General features: G+C 52.5%; 9 protein-coding genes across 9 annotated transcripts; 2 read left to right on the forward strand and 7 right to left on the reverse strand.

Moving 5' to 3' along the window:
- Positions 1 to 384: 384 nt before the first annotated feature.
- Positions 385 to 1,839, forward strand: JN550_013174 (uncharacterized protein; the record flags this gene model as incomplete). Its single annotated transcript, XM_049311732.1, has 1 exon — positions 385 to 1,839. One exon carries the CDS (start codon positions 385 to 387, stop codon positions 1,837 to 1,839), a length of 1,455 nt encoding a protein of 484 aa, XP_049164841.1.
- A 748-nt stretch (positions 1,840 to 2,587) lies between these two features.
- JN550_013175 (uncharacterized protein) lies at positions 2,588 to 2,938 on the forward strand (the record flags this gene model as incomplete). Its single annotated transcript, XM_049311733.1, has 1 exon — positions 2,588 to 2,938. One exon carries the CDS (start codon positions 2,588 to 2,590, stop codon positions 2,936 to 2,938), a length of 351 nt encoding a protein of 116 aa, XP_049164842.1.
- A 352-nt stretch (positions 2,939 to 3,290) lies between these two features.
- On the reverse strand, positions 3,291 to 4,207 carry JN550_013176 (uncharacterized protein; the record flags this gene model as incomplete). Its single annotated transcript, XM_049311734.1, has 3 exons — positions 3,291 to 3,666; positions 3,725 to 3,945; positions 4,001 to 4,207. 3 exons carry the CDS (start codon positions 4,205 to 4,207, stop codon positions 3,291 to 3,293), a joined length of 804 nt encoding a protein of 267 aa, XP_049164843.1.
- Positions 4,208 to 6,774: 2,567 nt separating this feature from the next.
- JN550_013177 (uncharacterized protein) lies at positions 6,775 to 7,260 on the reverse strand (the record flags this gene model as incomplete). The annotated part of the gene is made up of 1 exon (XM_049311735.1): positions 6,775 to 7,260. One exon carries the CDS (start codon positions 7,258 to 7,260, stop codon positions 6,775 to 6,777), a length of 486 nt encoding a protein of 161 aa, XP_049164844.1.
- A 668-nt stretch (positions 7,261 to 7,928) lies between these two features.
- Positions 7,929 to 8,831, reverse strand: JN550_013178 (uncharacterized protein; the record flags this gene model as incomplete). The annotated part of the gene is made up of 1 exon (XM_049311736.1): positions 7,929 to 8,831. One exon carries the CDS (start codon positions 8,829 to 8,831, stop codon positions 7,929 to 7,931), a length of 903 nt encoding a protein of 300 aa, XP_049164845.1.
- A 914-nt stretch (positions 8,832 to 9,745) lies between these two features.
- JN550_013179 (uncharacterized protein) lies at positions 9,746 to 10,834 on the reverse strand (the record flags this gene model as incomplete). Its single annotated transcript, XM_049311738.1, has 4 exons — positions 9,746 to 10,379; positions 10,438 to 10,606; positions 10,658 to 10,731; positions 10,794 to 10,834. 4 exons carry the CDS (start codon positions 10,832 to 10,834, stop codon positions 9,746 to 9,748), a joined length of 918 nt encoding a protein of 305 aa, XP_049164846.1.
- A 504-nt stretch (positions 10,835 to 11,338) lies between these two features.
- On the reverse strand, positions 11,339 to 11,940 carry JN550_013180 (uncharacterized protein; the record flags this gene model as incomplete). The annotated part of the gene is made up of 2 exons (XM_049311739.1): positions 11,339 to 11,777; positions 11,873 to 11,940. The coding sequence occupies 2 exons, from the start codon at positions 11,938 to 11,940 to the stop codon at positions 11,339 to 11,341; spliced, it is 507 nt and encodes a 168-aa protein (XP_049164847.1).
- A 466-nt stretch (positions 11,941 to 12,406) lies between these two features.
- On the reverse strand, positions 12,407 to 13,471 carry JN550_013181 (uncharacterized protein; the record flags this gene model as incomplete). The annotated part of the gene is made up of 1 exon (XM_049311740.1): positions 12,407 to 13,471. The coding sequence occupies one exon, from the start codon at positions 13,469 to 13,471 to the stop codon at positions 12,407 to 12,409; it is 1,065 nt and encodes a 354-aa protein (XP_049164848.1).
- Positions 13,472 to 13,840: 369 nt separating this feature from the next.
- JN550_013182 (uncharacterized protein) lies at positions 13,841 to 15,046 on the reverse strand (the record flags this gene model as incomplete). Its single annotated transcript, XM_049311741.1, has 1 exon — positions 13,841 to 15,046. One exon carries the CDS (start codon positions 15,044 to 15,046, stop codon positions 13,841 to 13,843), a length of 1,206 nt encoding a protein of 401 aa, XP_049164849.1.
- Between the last annotated feature and the right edge of the window lie 1,676 nt (positions 15,047 to 16,722).

Raw genomic sequence — 16,722 nt, forward strand, 5'->3', positions numbered from 1 at the left:
TAAACCAAGTGAAATGTGAGCCGGTCATCACCATGGCTACCGCTCAGCTTCTACCTAGTTTCAACGAGTGTGCCTCCGTTTGCTCCCCACTAGTCGTCCACCACCATACTCGACCACAAGCTCGACCGGGTGTCGACTGAGGAAACTCTCCTCTTTGTTCAACCCTCAAGGCAGCTGGGTTCTCTTCGCGCTTGATGGTTTTTCACCTCACATGACTATCCAAGGGTGAACTGCATCAATTCACTTCGTTTCTCGCTGTTCCCTCTTTTGATGTCGACAGCTCCATTTCGTCGCCGAACCGCCTCATCTTTCACAACTTTTTGCCTTACTTGGATATCATCAACACAAGAACCGTTGAACATCCATTGACACAGGATTCACGCGATGGCGATGCAGCCACTTCCGGGGTCTGGTATGACTCCTGACGGCTGGGCCGATGGCAGTGGGCATGGTTCATCTGCTGCGACACCCAACGATTATGACCCCCAGCTTACTGATGACGAACAAACCGTGCTTCAGTTGAACCCTGGACTCAACCCTCGAACTTTCGCCGTTGCTGATCGGCGACATCGATTTGGCATGTCACTGGTGGAGAGGCTGCCGCAGTGCGTGCTGCGGTGTGTCACAGACCAATTGCCGAGTGCTTCGATCACGTTGCTGTCTCTCGTCAATAGTCGCATGAGATCTCGCCTGATGTGGGGGGATGTTCAACTCCAGGATGATGAGGATCAGCATTCACAGTTCCTTGATATCCTCTCGAGGGACATCGACCCCATGGCACATTGCCTTCCATGTCAAAAACTCCATCCACCACTACGTTCCCTAATGCGTGAGGGCCCGATGATACAAGGCCGAGATACCAAGGGGTACGAATGTCTTTACTCATGCACCGGGGATAACATGTTCAGTGATGACATTCCACGGCGGCTTACACCTGTTTTGATCAAGGGCATCATGAAGCTTCATCGCCAACGCAAGGATTACCGACACCTCATGGAGCAAGTCAATACTACCAGAGCAAGTAGCATAAATGGCTTCATGATTTCCATCAATATTGAATGCAAGGTTCGTAATGATCGGCTTGTTCTCAAGACCGAGCAAGTCTGGGCCTGTCAAGACGTAACTTCGGCAGCGGTATGGAGACTAGAACACGCTTTGCAGGAGAGTTGGTACGCTCCCATCGACATAGCTCGACCGATTCAGTTCGAACCACTCTGTAAACACAAGAAATGGAGTACAGAGTTGCATGATGGATGCACTCTCCCAGATCTGTACCCTCATAGAGCCTGCGCCCGGAGGTGCAAGTCCGGAATAACACATACGCCTGGTTGTTTGGAGTCGACTAAGATCGGACCAGGAGAACTGTGTCTCCAGCTAGACTGCATCTTCCGCCACGACAGAAACTGCGACAATGGTTGTCTGACAAGTCTGGGAAAGTATAGCGGTTGTGAGGTTTGCTCCACAGACTTTCTGATTGACAAGGTGGAAATTCCCAAGCCGTTCGGGTGGGGTTTGCGTCTCACGACGTGGAAAGACCTTGGTAACGGCAGCGCAACAACAGATTGGACCTGGATAGAACAGCTTCCAGGAATAGTGAAACTAAATGTTGCGCCGCGCGTTGCCACGGATCCTCAGGCATGTACCCGGACGAGATTCGAATCGTTCTCGCCCGACCATTCTGTGCTGCCCATTGGCGGCGCTCTGTCCACCAGGATCGACGATTTGTGCGAGTTTCTTCGGCGAGGCTACGCTTCAATCTGTATTGGGCATGTAGCTGATTATCCATTCGGCATCATTCAGAACCCTGACCCCATTGATCATCCGTTTCCGGGAGACTAAACAGCCAAGGCCGTGTTCATTACGTATGTGAGAACAATAGGTGCCTAGAGTCTTCCGTGACATGGCACACAGAAGCGAACAGGATTCAACACAATATGAAGGTCAGCCCCATCATAAGTGTGTCGCCAACACGAACTTCCAGATACTAATGAGTCCTTTAGCTGTGTTACACATCTTATCATTCGAGAGAAGAACGGGACTATGAAGGACATGCCGCTCCAGGGATAGATCCGAAAGGGGGACGGATTTTGCAGGGCACAAGGTCTGGCTTGACAGGACGTGAGGGTTATAGGGATTTCAGGCTCACGTATAGAAAGACAACTGCACCATTCTCGTGGTTCTATACTGCAGAAAGCGAGGAAGCCTGAGATATAGTTGCGTGATCAATGGAATGGATATATGTATATTAATTACTTTCAGGCCTCAAGCGTGAGATCTCATTATGCATGGACCGTCTGCGTTGATAGTGTGTCTTGGTACCTGTGGGCGAAATATTCACAGTTGGGACGAATGGCCTGTCACATCCATTCACGAGGTGTGCGAATCATTCACCTCCGAATTCACTCTTTCAGGCGTGTGATGTTAGTATTGTCACAGGCATCCATGTCATAGCATCATCGACGGTGTTTGTCTATAAATACGAGGACTTTTTACTCGAGGCTGAGCACACAGCAGTACCAACACCATCTACTGCACACCACACCACAAACGAACACATTACACCCAACAACCGTAAACAACAGAAAACATGTCGACTGCAGGATCTGGTGGATCTGGCTCAGGCGGTCGTGGCGGCTCTAGCGGCTCTGGTGGAGGCGACAAGGGAAAGAAGCCCGCCACAGGCCAAGGTTCTAGGGGCGGCGACGGGTCCTCCCGTCGCGCAGATCCCACCGTGCCCAAAAACTTCCATAACCCATACAATTCTGAGGGAGTGGAGGAGAAGGACCTTCCTCCTGCCACTCAGGCGAACGACATGGAGGATACTCGGGAGTACTACAACTCCACCGATGCGAGAGGCCCAGAAGACAAGGATCGCCGTGACAAGGACCCAGGCTGGGACTCAGATGGATACTATGACAACAGTAGCTACAAGACTTAAGATGGTTGAACTGTGGATAAATCAGTATGGGCCTGGTATAAGTCTTTACTAGATTGTTCGCAAACACGCTGTTCTTAAATAGTACCTAGCTAGACCTAGAAATGCAATAAGGCCTTGATCTCCTAATCAGGTATTTGGTTATCACATGTGAGCTCTGCCGTAGTTTGAACTGATGTAGTGTATTCGTCATTGTGTCAACATCAGCTAGGGAGCGTATTGAGTAAGACCATAATCTTTATACTTTGTATCCAGCAATCATTCACATATCAAGAATTGAACCTTCGCCAAATGACGCTATAGATCCCAGAGGAATATCATAGTACTATAGATGTCCCTACTTGTGCTGCTGTTCTTAGACGTAGGAGCATGTAACAGATTCGCTGCTGGCAGAGCATGAAGTGAGGACTTTTCCACTCTGTCGAAGGTCGATGATGGTGGGGCTGCTGATGGCCTTGCCATTGACAGTGGCATCGGTAAAGGTAACCGTGCCAAAGTCAGCAAACGGGACAAGGCTGCTGCCCTCCTCGAAGTCCTCCACGATCCACTCAGCGTTGGTCTGGCAGAGCGACGCTGTACCAGAAGTGAACGAGTGTGTGACGGACTTGCCCGTGGTCTCGTTCTTGATGACGGCTGTACCCGTCTTCTTGCTGGAAGCGGTGACGGTCACAGTGATCTTGTGACCGGCTTCCATGGTGATGCCAGTGAAATCATGAGCGACCTGGGGGTACCTTTTGACATGGGAGATCAGGGAGTGCTTTTAGATACGTAGAGAGCCGCCGAACGTACCATTCATACCAAGCATCGTATGTAACCTTGCTACCCTTGATGTTGAAATCGATACCGGTCTGGAGGATAGCCGACGAGCATGTGTCGCCGTCGATACCGACCCATGCGGATGCAGAATAAGTCTTGGCAGCACTCCCACCGGAGGGGACCTTGGGAGTGGGCACCGTGAAAGTACCAGTAACAGTAGTGTATCCGGTGCCAATCATGACAGCCCCTGCCCACTATCGACTTTGGTCAGGGTTTCACCTCATTACACTTGGACAACCGACGTCTTACATTGGTAGAGTATGAAACATGGCTGGTACCGTTGGCAACGTCCAGGGAGGTGGTGGTATCATCAATATCCGGGATCATGAGTCCACTTCGGCGAGAAGAGCGTTCGGCTAGAAGTTTGGCTGCGCGCTCCCGTCTCTTGGCGGTACCGGGAGCGGCAGTAACCACGGCAGCACCGAGAAGGGCACCAAGTACGGCGGTGAACTTCATCTTGAATCAAGTGCGGTGAACGTGAATGGGCAAGAAATGATTCAGCAACTAGAAATTGACAACGCGGAGAAAGGAAGCTGATCCTAGATGGGATGTCTTGGCTTGCTGGCCAAGACAGAACAGAGCCAGATATGGCCAAAGCCAAGACTTTATAATCTCAATCGGCCAGCATTCTAGTGGAACCTGCCCGCGGGCCCTATAGCCAGGGCAAATCCGGGTCCGCCGCCCGCACGCAATGTGTGAGCCGATCCAGGTGATCTATGTGCCGTTTAATTTATCCAATGTGAGGGTTCCAACCACCTTCCCAATCAATAAGCTCCTTACAAGTTCCATGCTGACGACTCAAAGCGTGTGTACATGCCTACACGGTGTCCGAAATCTTCTGTTATCATGTATCATGCCATCTGATGGTGCATAATGCTAATGGAAAGCCCACCGTTGATGTCAATCTCATTTCAAGTTTGGCTGATGGACGTCAGATTAAGTACCGGTCAATGCGACCCTGGTCATTGGGTGGCAAGCATCTCGCTATCTAACGACGGCAGCCACATCGGCTCCCATTCTTATCGGTGGAGACCGACAATCAGCACAGCGAAGTTCAAGGCTCGTACGTAGCATACTTCCAGGAATGTCACACGCGCCCAGTGCTTGAGGAAGGTTGCATCTCAAGAGACAAAACATTGCGATGTGGATTCGCAATGAGGCGACAGAATGCCACTTCGGCACAGGTCAGGAACTCTGGCGAGGTCGTGGCTGGGGGCGGCCTGCCAAGACGGGTAAAGTCTGGGCACGTATCCCTGAAAAAAGGGTTCCCTTCTCCAAAAACCATTTCAAGCTAGTGTCAATTCTACACCTGCACTATATATAGGCAATTTGAGAAAATTATTCAATACTGATAATCGTCGTTGTCGTTGAGTCTCTAGAGTTGTGGGTCTCTCACATCAGATGGGATTGGCGGCTCTTGTTGTCGCCCATCCTCCCCGATGACCAGCAGCCTGGCCTCGCAGGCTTCGACCCATCTCTCTAGACCGTCCTCAGACCGCTTGAATTGAAAAACCAAAAGCCGCGGCTTCGTACTATAGATGCAGTTTCGTGTTGTTCTTATCCCAAGCCGTGTCGGTAAACCAGTCTGTCCGACGGTGCCCAAAATCCATCTTGTGCCGATCCATCTCGTCCTCCCATGTGAATGGCATCCGGTCTTCCGCATGATCAAACCCATCGACAACTTGCCACTGGAATGATCTCATCGCCTTGGTCTTGGCGTCCTTTTCATTTCAGGAGTTTGTCCGCGTTCTCAATGTGTCGCAGCTTGCATCTTCGCGAAGGTGCCTGAAATCCCTTCCATATGGCTTTCCCGGAAGAGGAAATCACCACCAATACCTTTTTTAACGTTCGGGCTTCCTCTAAAGATCAGCTCGGGTACCCAATAAGCCGAGCTCCGCCAGATAGGGTACTCTACTGCAAGGCGATGTACTTTGGCGAGGGTGGAAAAGTTGATGCCGTTTTCAACTCAATATCCATACACCGAATTGACTTCTCAAAGTTGTCTCTCCCGGTATATAGAATGTCGATCTCTCCGCGGAACTCTCGACACGGCACTTTGTACCCTGCCAGGCGCGAAGTGCGGAACTTGACGCCGAATAAAGAGGGAGAAAGAACAAAGCCCCGCCGCTCCTGACAGACGTGCAGCAGTGGTTCGACGACAAGGGGTGGTGAAAGGAATGGCGCCCGGAACGGACTGAAGAGGCGGGCAAGTCGGGGAATAACGACCAAGAAATAGCAAGGCGAGATGCGAAAGGTAGCATCTTAGAATCAAACGTGCTTCGAATAAGTCTTACAATGACGAGCAAAGCGCTTGCTCAGTAGATATAGGTCAAACCACAATACATTTGGGTAAAATCGTTGGGATAATTAGGTAGGTAAACCCTATCAAATATGGGTAAGGCTACCGTTGGTTACTTGAAAGCCCAGCCTGCTGGACGGCAGAAGTGCAGACATTTGCTTATCGTGCCAGGAAAACTCGAGTCCATGCTGGTCTTGGCAACCAGTCCCCGGCAACGAATACGTGATCGCAACTGATGCATGACACGTGCAGAATTGACACCGTGTAGATCATGGCGTTGTGGCGTATCTCGTGAGTAGGAGTAGGATATATGATAGTTATGCATGATTTCGAATGGACCCTGTGATAACGGCTTTACTTGTTTGTTTCACACCGTCTAAGAAATTCTCCCTATTTTGACCACCTCGGAAGCACTTTACATTTATATAGTATGATTACTCAGCCCCAAGATGCAGATCCTTGGCCTTGAATTAAAATTGATGACACCAAGTATGGTTTTATGGCGAACGCGTAATCGGCAAGACAGGAGCCGATCTTATAAAGAGCAATCAACAGGTTCGAAATCTCCAGTTTGCATATGGGCAAGCCAGCACTGTGATCCGCAGTCAGAAGTCGTGTAGCCGACACGTCCCAATGTTAGCAGACATTGCAAGGAATTAACTTACAGGCCAGGAGTCTTGAGCATCGAGGGCCAATGACCTGCGTCCGGTAACGCTTGGCAACCTCATCGAAAGATCCGACTGATCATTCTGTAGGGTAATGATTGAGTGGAAGGCAAGGCTTCGGCAGGCGGTGCAGTGGGGTGAGTAGCAGCGGTAGGCGCCAAGTCGTTCTTTCGAGCTCTGATGTTGTCTTTTGGACCCTTTGCCTGCCCAGCCTCTGCCTTCGAAGCGTCAAGAAGGGCCTTTTGGATACCTTTGTGCTTACACTCCTCGTTGCGGGCTTTAATGCATGCAATGATCATGCCAGGTGCGTGAAAGATAAGACCAGGTACTGCGAGAACTCCGCGGCAGACAGCCTTGATCAAGCACCAAACCCCCCTGGCAGCATCCTTCATAGTCTCTTGGAATTCGCCTGTCGTGCACTTCCTCTTGATTTCGGCCAAGATGAGAATGACCATAATGAAGAGGAGCGCGAAGAGGATGGTGAGGGCAAACCACCAGTCCTTGGAACCATAGTCGGCGAAGGGATCGGTTAGCTGTCGCTCCATGTCGGATATTGTTTGAATTGCTTGGAGACTACACTCTTAATTATGTACCGTGTATCGGTAGTATAGAATAGATATATTACTCGAATAAGGCGCCGGTCTCGTTTTTATGACTTGCAGAGCCGTATCGGAGATCACTCCAGGCACTTCTGCCTCTCCACAGGAAATGAGGCAGATGTGAGGTGATTTGATAAAACAAGTTTCTAGAAACTCTTGTAATAGGGAGGAAATCGCTCACCGGAAACTCTAATATGTACCACAAACCTCAGAGAGGCGACGGCAAACTTTCCAACGCGCAACACATTTGCAGGCTGACTTGCGACTGGGGTTGCCATTCCGCGCCTTTGCCCAAATAAAACAATTGGTGCGCGAAGTACCCATTATTCCGGTCTGACAGCACTTTCTGGGCCATTTGTCAAGTCTCACCGCCGGAGCTTAGCGGTACAGAGGGCTGGAGATTGAAGTGCTTTTCTTCACGACATCTCATTGTCACCTACTATTCATGACATTTCTTGACAATTAGGTCTCCCATATATATAGCCGGGGCACTAGTGCGCCTACTATGCATTCCTTTCAATGGCACAAGTTGAAAGGACAAGCATACCGGGGCACTAGAAACCTCTGGATGTAAATAACTCCTTAAGGTATAGTGACAAGCCACCGGCTACCCATTAACTTTCTCTATAGCCATCTTTAGTCCACCATGAATAACATTCTCCTGGAGCCCGTTCGACCCTATGAAGCACAATCTCGACAGACTCAGATCCTGCGCTGGTAAATTGGCGTTGTTCCAGTCGATCTCTGATTACGCTTTCATATCCTGGCGCCATACACCCCCGAGTCGTCTCAGAGAACAACGTGAATTTGTTTGTACCCCCGAATATTCTTTTTGACGTCTCCAAGTCATCGTGCACGTTCGAACCTTGAGCATCATAGTCGACCCTTCCATCCATGAGAGTATAGAAATGGTTGGGAAGGGTTGTTCCATACCCACCCTGGACGGATTGCACAGCTCTGTCGTAGGCCAGACCCATGCGAACGCCATGTTGCTGCTCAACGCTGCCAACTGACAGGCTATCGCCACCCCTGATATGCACCCGCTGGACGCTTTCGAATACGGTAAAGGGTGGCTGTGCCAGGAGCATACGGCGCCAACTCGCATCTCGACGAAGAAATACAAGCCTTGAAACCGTCTGGGCCCATGGCGCATCTTTGACGCTTTGACGCCATACGCCTTCATCTTTTGGAAACCACATAGGCATGTGCTTAATGAGGAGCGGGTTGAATTCGCGTATCGGTACGCCGTCGGACCAAACCTTCTGTGTTCCTTCAGACCCCCTTGGCCGCATGAAAAGAAGTTCCTGCAGGACTGGTGAGCTTCTGATCAGCTCTCTCCAGCCTGTGGAGACTCGTTGAACCAAGAGGAGGTCCTTCATGGGCAACCGAGCCAATATGTTCTCGGCGATCTCGGTGATAGCCCATACGTCAGCAACTACCGTAGAGCGCTTATGAGACGAACGGCTTGGTGCTCTCCCGTAGTTGCTCAATCGAGCTGTTTGCTTCGTTCGAGCCATCCTAATAGCCGCTGCGTTCCGATGTCTGTAGCCGCTAATCGACTGTAAGTCGTGTATCCGAGATAGGAGTCACAATCGAGCGATGTGCTAATATATCTATGGAAATCCAGTGTGTAGTGGATGAGCTGCTGCCTGGTCTGCCACACCAAATAGAGAGTGCTGATTGGACGCAATGTAACGTAGCACTGAGTTTTGGTCTCAGACCGTTTGTTGCCAAGAAAGGTGGAGACAACCCGGGCGAGCAACTTGGAACATATATAGTTCCTTTATACAGCTTCAATAAAAGCATGGTAATATTTTTCAAGTATTATAATAGGAGCTATCAACGGTATGAACTTATATAACCTCAAGTGTTGCAGGCTCGATTGACTAGGAATCGTTCATAAGCAGTTCCAACGGATTTTGGGACGGAAGGTCATGAGACCGATTTCTATTTTGGGTTTGACGTTCGGCAAGCCTGCCTCCATTTTTGAGACGCCCCCAGTGGACAAATTCCGCATGCAGGACGCTGAAGGCAGGTAGCTTGGCAGAAAGGATCATTCTTGGAAGTTTACACCTGACGTTAATATATTGAACCAAGTCAAATATGACGGCCAGGTCTACAAGATTGAGGACCTCAAGCAACTATTTCATACCACTGTTCCGAGCTTTTCAACTCCTGTATGTGTATATAGGCACGTACAGATAAGATACTGTATAGGATAAATTAGGCCGGATGGAGACTATCAACAGAGCTTCTTGCTCTGCGGACGTCGGCGCTGATAGCTCTAAGCTTGATAGAGATGACACGAAAAGCCATTGACTGTATAAGGCCGGAAAGCATTTCCCCAATAAGCAAAGCTATGTTTAGAATGATACTACTGCCGTGGATACTGTACAACTCCTGCTTCGCCAAACCTGTCACATTACGCTCACTACTGACGCTTCCTTTCACTCTGCACCATCTTCTGCAGCTTCTCTAGTTGAAACATCTTCCAGCAGACGGCATCAGTCAACCACTCTCCGAAGAGTGTGCTTCCCCACCAGACCACGCTCGATTTGCCGCCACTCCAGTACCAATCCGGCCGGCCCATCCACGAGCGGAAAAGTGGTTGAGACTCTGGCCTCAGTGCCTTGCTGACAATATCGGCGGCGAAGTCTTCGGGGCTGAACTGGGCCGTGTTCTTGCTGTATGTCACCTTCTTGTCAAAGAGGTCGCGCACTCTGCTGTAGAAGGAGTCTTCGGGAAGCTCCCTGCGCACCGACTGCGTGTTAGACTTTACGAAACCCGTCATCAACACCATGACGCGCACGTTGAAAGGCCTCAGTTCCTGCCGCAGGGTGCGGCTATAGCTGATGATGGCGCCTTTAGTCGCGCTGAAGATGCTCCCGAAAACATATGGTGTGACAGCCGCCAGTGAAGCGATGTTGATGATCAGGCCCTCGGCATGAATCAGCAGGTCGCCGAACTGGGCGACCATGGCCATGACGCCTATGACATTCGTCTCGAACGTTGCCCGAACGTCAGGTATCGAAACATCCAGAGCGGGATGGGTGTGATTCCGGCCACTGGATCAGAAGGTCAGCCTGCCGCCTTTGGAGAAACTAGGCCAAAAGCAACGCTTACGCATTGTTCACCAGGATGTCCAACTTGCCGCCGGTGGCCCGACTGACCTCGTCGTGGCAAGCCTTGATACTTTCGGCGTCGGTCACGTCAAGTTGCAAGATGCTTATGCCTGGTGCGGCCAACTCAGCCAGGACGGCTGTATTCCGCGCCGTTGCGAACACGTGTAGGCCTGCCAAATGGCGATTGTAAGCTACTTATCCCAAGGCACTAACAGGGTCACATTCGATATGAGGTGACTTGCCTTTCTTCCTAAACGCAAGACCTAGTGCGTGCCCAATGCCGCCGGGTGTGCACCTGGAAGTGTCAGCGTGAAATTCAATCGACACGACATGGAGACATCGACGAGCAGAAATTACCCTGTGATCAAAACGGATTTCTGGCCTTGCTGTGGTGACATGATGGCGACGTTTGCGGGATTGAGGACTCCGGTTTTCAAGCGGGTGGCCAGTAATATTCAAGCCAAGGCCCAAGAAGAGAAGTTGGGTGTATATATCGTGTTCAGCACCCGCCCGGACCGGACCCCGCGGGGTCCACCCATCCAAACGACCCACATCGCTTAAGCGAGTATACATAGCACGCGCGGCTGTCGGCTGCTTTTATACCATCCTGAAGGGGTGCTTTACCCGGAAAGTCCCACGCTCGTGTGCCTTGCAAGGGGAAAGGTAGTGCTGGCAACGCGTTGGTACGTAGTTAAGCAGTCCAGGGTTGCATGCTAGGACAGTGTAACATAATCTACTAAATTGTAATACTGAAGTGAAAATCTCCAACTCCCATCAAATTGATAGTGACGGGGCAGAAAACCTCGCCCTTGGCTGCTTCGTCCCTCATCTAAAGACAACCCAATTCGAGGATCATTTGGGTACCTCTAGCACGACCCAGACGTCAAAGCCCCAAGCCGGCGTCATGCATCGTCATTGCCCTCTGCCGGCAGCCGATGCCAGACCAGGACCCCGGAGTTTCCCGTGTCGAGCTTGACCGTCAGCTGCAGGTAGCTCGCGTCGTCGAGGAGCTCGTAGTCGCGGTGCTGGGCGGTGCCGACCTGGGCGGGGATGTTGGAGAAGGTCAGGGGCCCGTGGACGAGGGAGCCGGCGGTCGGGTAGCGCGGGACGACGTCCGTCACGGGCCCGGCGTACGAGTACGTGTGGCGGCCGAGCACGGCCCAGTCGGCGTCGGTCTGGTTGTCCTGGGGCGGCCAGGTCAGCCAGTCGGGCCGCAGTGCGGGCTCCGTCGCCATGCTGTTCATCGTCACCCACCCCGTTGATGTGTAGGCGATGATGCCCACGGGCTTGCTGCCCAGCGGGTCGTTGGACGGCGGTGAGATGGTGCCGTTGGGGAAGTACCTGCGGTGGCAAGATTGTTAGTTCCATGTGTGAGCGTGGGGTTTGGTTATAAGGCCAGGCAGAGAGTATCTAGGATGGAATTGTGGGACACGTACGATGTCTTGTTCACCAAGGACCACGCACCAGCGAGGGTAGCGAGGAGAGGATGGTTTGCTGGAACCATTGTGACCAGGCTCTTGGGGCGTAGGAGGACCGGGTTAGTGAATCGATGGGTTAAATGTGACTCGTGCAGCCACTGCTTTGGTGGTACTGGTTTGGCATTTATTATAAACTTGCACCTTATCTAACATGATCGGGGATCGTAAGCTAGAACTGCCGGCTAAGTAGAGTCTGCCGACTATACGGGCGCCGCATGCGGGCCATGCCTGGGACCTATGGCATTGCTACATGAATGGCTTAGCGAGCCTATAATGCTGCCACTCTGTGTGAGCCGTTCAAGCCACAATCACACGTAATCGTCGAAAAGTGCCTGCATGGAGCAAAACGCCTACTCCAAGCGCTAAGTATACTCTATTCAGGTGGATGCTTGGGACGAGTCGCATACTGCGACCTACAAGTATAGGTCCCAAGTCAGCGACGGGCCCATTCTGGCTGCCCCTCTGTCGGCGCGGGTACATCCGCAGCGCCCTCTAAAACAATGTCTGACCACCATCTACCAGAATGTCAGCACCGTTGATGTAACTCCCAGCTCTACTAGCAAGTAGGACCACAGCACCAGCGAGTTCATCTGGCTGGCCCATTCGGCGCATTGGATTGCGACTGAGCCAGATGTTCCTCGCATTATCCAGGCCAATGCCCTCGTTCAGGATAGTGTCCATATATCCAGGGGAGATGCTGTTGACCCTGATCCCATGCCTCGCCCACTCAGCAGCCAAGCTCTTGACCAAAGCCATGACACCCGACTTGGAAACGTTATAAGAGACCTGAGGCTGCGGGTAGTTGACGCGGTGGGCGCTGATGCTGGCGACAAACACCATGCTCCCACCAGTGTCCTGCTTGATCATCTGACGTGCGACAGCCTGAGCACAGAGGAAGCCGCCAGTGGTGTTGACATTCATGACTCTGTTCCACTCATTGGGCAGCATATCGACGGCGTGCTGGCATGAGACCATACCGGCAAAGCATAGGAGTATGTCAATGCTCCCTAGTACCTTGGCGGTCTCGGCGACGGCAGCGGCGACAGCCTCCGCATCAGCAACATCAACCCGAGTGAAGCGGATCCTGGCGCTGGGAAACTCTGACTGCAGCAACTTGACCTTCTCGGCCGCGTCCTTGGCATTCATGTCAAAGATCATAAGGCCTTTAAGCCCGTGCTCGAGCAGAGCCCGAGACGCTGCGTAGCCGAGATCGCCGGCGCCGCCGGTGATGACGGCGTTGCCAGTAACGGCGAAGCGCTCGATAGCCCGCATTGCGGGGGTTGCGGGGGAGGCATCACCCAGAGGTGGGGGAGGAGCTGACAGTGAACCGGGGACATTGCCCTGGCCCAACATCATCTGGGGGAGGACCCTGTTAGTCAGGTCGGCGCGAGCTGTGGGCACTGCCCTTAGCTCGACTTCGCGGAATTCAGGATCAAGCTCCATGATTTGCTGTGTCTTTGATGTGCATTTGCTCAGGTTCGTAGTGTTCACTGGAAACACCGACAGACCTTGATATACTTGCAGCTTCCACAGGTTTTCCTGCTGACATGCCTGCATGCTCGGACGTCCTCACCGGAAACGGGGAACGTGGGGCCACTTTTGAGCTTTGCGGGGGGCTCCCGAGGTTGTTCGTGTTCGGTTCGGAATTCGTCGCACGGTCTGAGCAGGTCTCGCATTCGGGCTCCCGGGCTGGGGTTGGGAATGTGGCACCATTGTTGATATTCAGAGTGTGCAGGAGCCCCGTAAACCAATTCCCAGACCCCCGAGCTCGGCGGCGTTGCCGGCAGACTGATAACTCTGGGGTTGGCAGGACTCCGTGGGATTATTGCCAAACAAAATCTTGACTTTCATGAAGTTGGTTGAATGCTTTCAGGACTTGAGACTCCACCGGACATTACTGGGCCACGAAACGCTTCTGTTTGAAAGCTATATACGTGATTCAGCTTTCTGTTTCCTGATAGCCGTGCTGCTAATCTTGGTCGCGAAGTTGCCCGTCTTGTTTGGTTCGTCGGCGATGTCGTGGGCATCTAGAACATCGACCTCAAAGACCTCCATGGGATGCCAGCCGAGAGCCTTTCGCTTGTCGTTCACGGCTGCGCCTCCCGACCGAGTTTCACCAGAAACGACCAAGGCGTCCATGGCCTCGGTCGTGATGGTGGGACCGTATGCATCCTGTATGCAGACGCATTGGATAGAGATGGTATCGTCCCTAAAAAGTGCAGTGATTTGCTGGTCCTTCCTCTCAATCTTCGGGCCTCGGCCGTCCTTCCAGCCGCCTCTGTGTAGTTGCAGCATGGAAGACAAGAACTCGATGACGTACAAGGCACGATCATCCCAGGATTGGACGAACTCGGCGTACTTCTTGTTCTTGAGCAGCTCATCTCCAGTAATACCAATGACGAACTGGCAGGGCTTGCTGGACCCGTCTGTCGGGACCTTCAGCAGCAGTATGGCGGCGGTAAGGAGCAGCTTGTGGCCTGGATGAAGGTGATCAAATGTGCCCCCAAGACACACCACATCGTAGAGCGAACTTGTCACCTCGGTTGCGCCGGAAGTGCCCGAATGCATGGTCAAGCCGCCTTCCACCGTGATAAGCTGCTCCTGTCTGAAGGTCTGGGTACCCTCGACCAGGCTGAGGTAGGTAGAAAGAAGCTGGTGGCCAGCCTCGGTATCGACGCTGAATACGTGGCTCCACGGGTGGTAAGCCGAGACGAAGGTCCCAATGTCGACGACAGCCGTGTTGTTGGGCTCCACGGCAGGCTTGTAATCAACCGGCAGCTTCTTGGTAACGTCGTGGTCGATGAGGATGACCCGCGTATCTACCGAGCCCGGCCCTCCATTGACTACGGTTCCGACCTGGAGCTGCGAGCAGACGACAGAGATGACGCTGTAGATGCCGGCCAGGAGGGCTTGTGCATCCGGCCACGACAATGCTTTATGCCGCCGATAGGGGCCCTTGAGAACAGGCGAAGCGAGAGCAATGACGAGAACAGCGCCGTTAGGGCCGCCAGACTCCTTGAGACTAGAAACGACGGATTTCAGGGACGGCCGGTACGCCGCGCTGAGGGCGGCGTGGTCGGCTGGCTGCGGTGGGGGAGGCAGCAACAGCAGTGAAGGAAGAGGGCCCTCCATGGTTTGCTGGAAGTGGTGGGCGCTTCCCGGGCCCTGCGACAAAAAAGCTTCGTGGAGAGAAATGAGTTATTGTCTAAGTAGGTTTCGCCAGCAGTGTATAAGATCCCAGTGTCTTGCTGCCACAGATGCGCAGTTGTCGGGGTTGGTGGATGCAGACGTTCTGGATGGACGCCCCCCTCTTGTATTTCTCATCGTCAATCCTCCCGGGACAGGAAGTAAGTGAGGGTCAGCGGAGGGATTCCTCGGTTAAAGTGGGGTGGGGATGGTGTCTGGAAGCGAAGGCCCTTGAGCTCGCTGGTGGGCAGATGTGAGGGCCGAATGTCATCTCGGTCGGCTGGGATAGCATGCTGCACGCAGGAGGGATCCTGTCGCCATGGGGAATGCTCGAAGATGCAATTTATCTATGTCAGCGTGATTTGGAGAAGGGGGACAAGATGCAAAATCCCATCTTGGCACGCTGAACCTTGGACCTCAATATCATGACCTGGCTAGGGTACGGTGGATATAGTTCCAATACTCTTCAGGCAGTTTGGCACGGCTCCAACTTGTAGGTAAGGTGGCTAACTACCAACTTGACTACCTAACTACCCCGTTTATGTACCTAACTTACCTGGGTCAACGGTGCACTTGAGCCTCAAGGCCGCTCTGCCTGCTGTGTGGCTGTCCATGGCCAGGGCATTTGATGCTAAGTTAGCGGCTGGCCGAGGTCGACAGAACCCCATCGTAATGGCACAGCTTCTGCGACTGGAACATCACTCATCGATCGGGTTGACTTCACTTTTGCGAGGGTCGCCGGGCCTGGGTTGCATCCATGTTGGGCTTCAATGGAGATACGCCTCTGATGCCCAAAGTTCATTTCCCCGGTGCAAATTGCGGACAGAGATTCATGATGGCGTGGGTTTTTGCTTTAATCTCCAATTTCCTGCAACTGCACTTTGCACGACAAACGGTAGAGAGGTAGGTTAGGCCGTATCGAGAGGAAGTCAAGCTGCTAGATATCATATTGCCTGCGCAACTGCGTAGGGCCTGAGGCATTCTATGCTGTCTGCGGGTTTTGGTGGACTTGGGGTTATCCATGGCTACTTACACTGAGGTTCGTCGTAACTTGGTTACATATATCGGCGACTGCATCCCAACGCTTGGCCGAGTGGCAAGTCAATAACGATGATCTGCATGGAGGAGGGGGAACAAAAAGGGAGAGAGTAGAATAGACAAATGCGTCGAGTGATGTGTGTATGTATGTGTGTCTCTCTCTGTTTGTGACTGTCCTGTAACTTGAATCGTTAACATTCGGCTGGATGAAGCACTCACTGTAAGTTAGTCCAGCTGCTGCTGCCACAGCCCACTGCAGGGACGGGTACTACTGCCGCAAAGCCCAAGACCCAACCGCCAACGGCGAGGCCCAAGCCCAAGCCCCAGACAAGAAAATAAACAGAAGACGGGCGGCGGTGATATCCCCCAATCCTAATGATAGGCCCCCAGATTGGACTTGGACTTGGACTTAGACTTGGACTTGGCATTGCATACCCAAGTTAGACAAGACTCGTCCAGATCCAGCTCCAGATCGCGACGCCGACCTGCCTCCTCCACCCAAGACACCCCTTCTGTTCCCTTCCCCCCTCCCCCCACGTCACGCTTTCGGACGGCCCTGTCTGCAACCCACCCAGACATCCAAT

The sequence above is a fragment of the Neoarthrinium moseri genome, assembly GCF_022829205.1.
Source record: "Neoarthrinium moseri strain CBS 164.80 chromosome Unknown scaffold106_Wmoseri_CBS_16480, whole genome shotgun sequence".
NCBI lineage: Eukaryota > Fungi > Ascomycota > Sordariomycetes > Amphisphaeriales > Apiosporaceae > Neoarthrinium > Neoarthrinium moseri.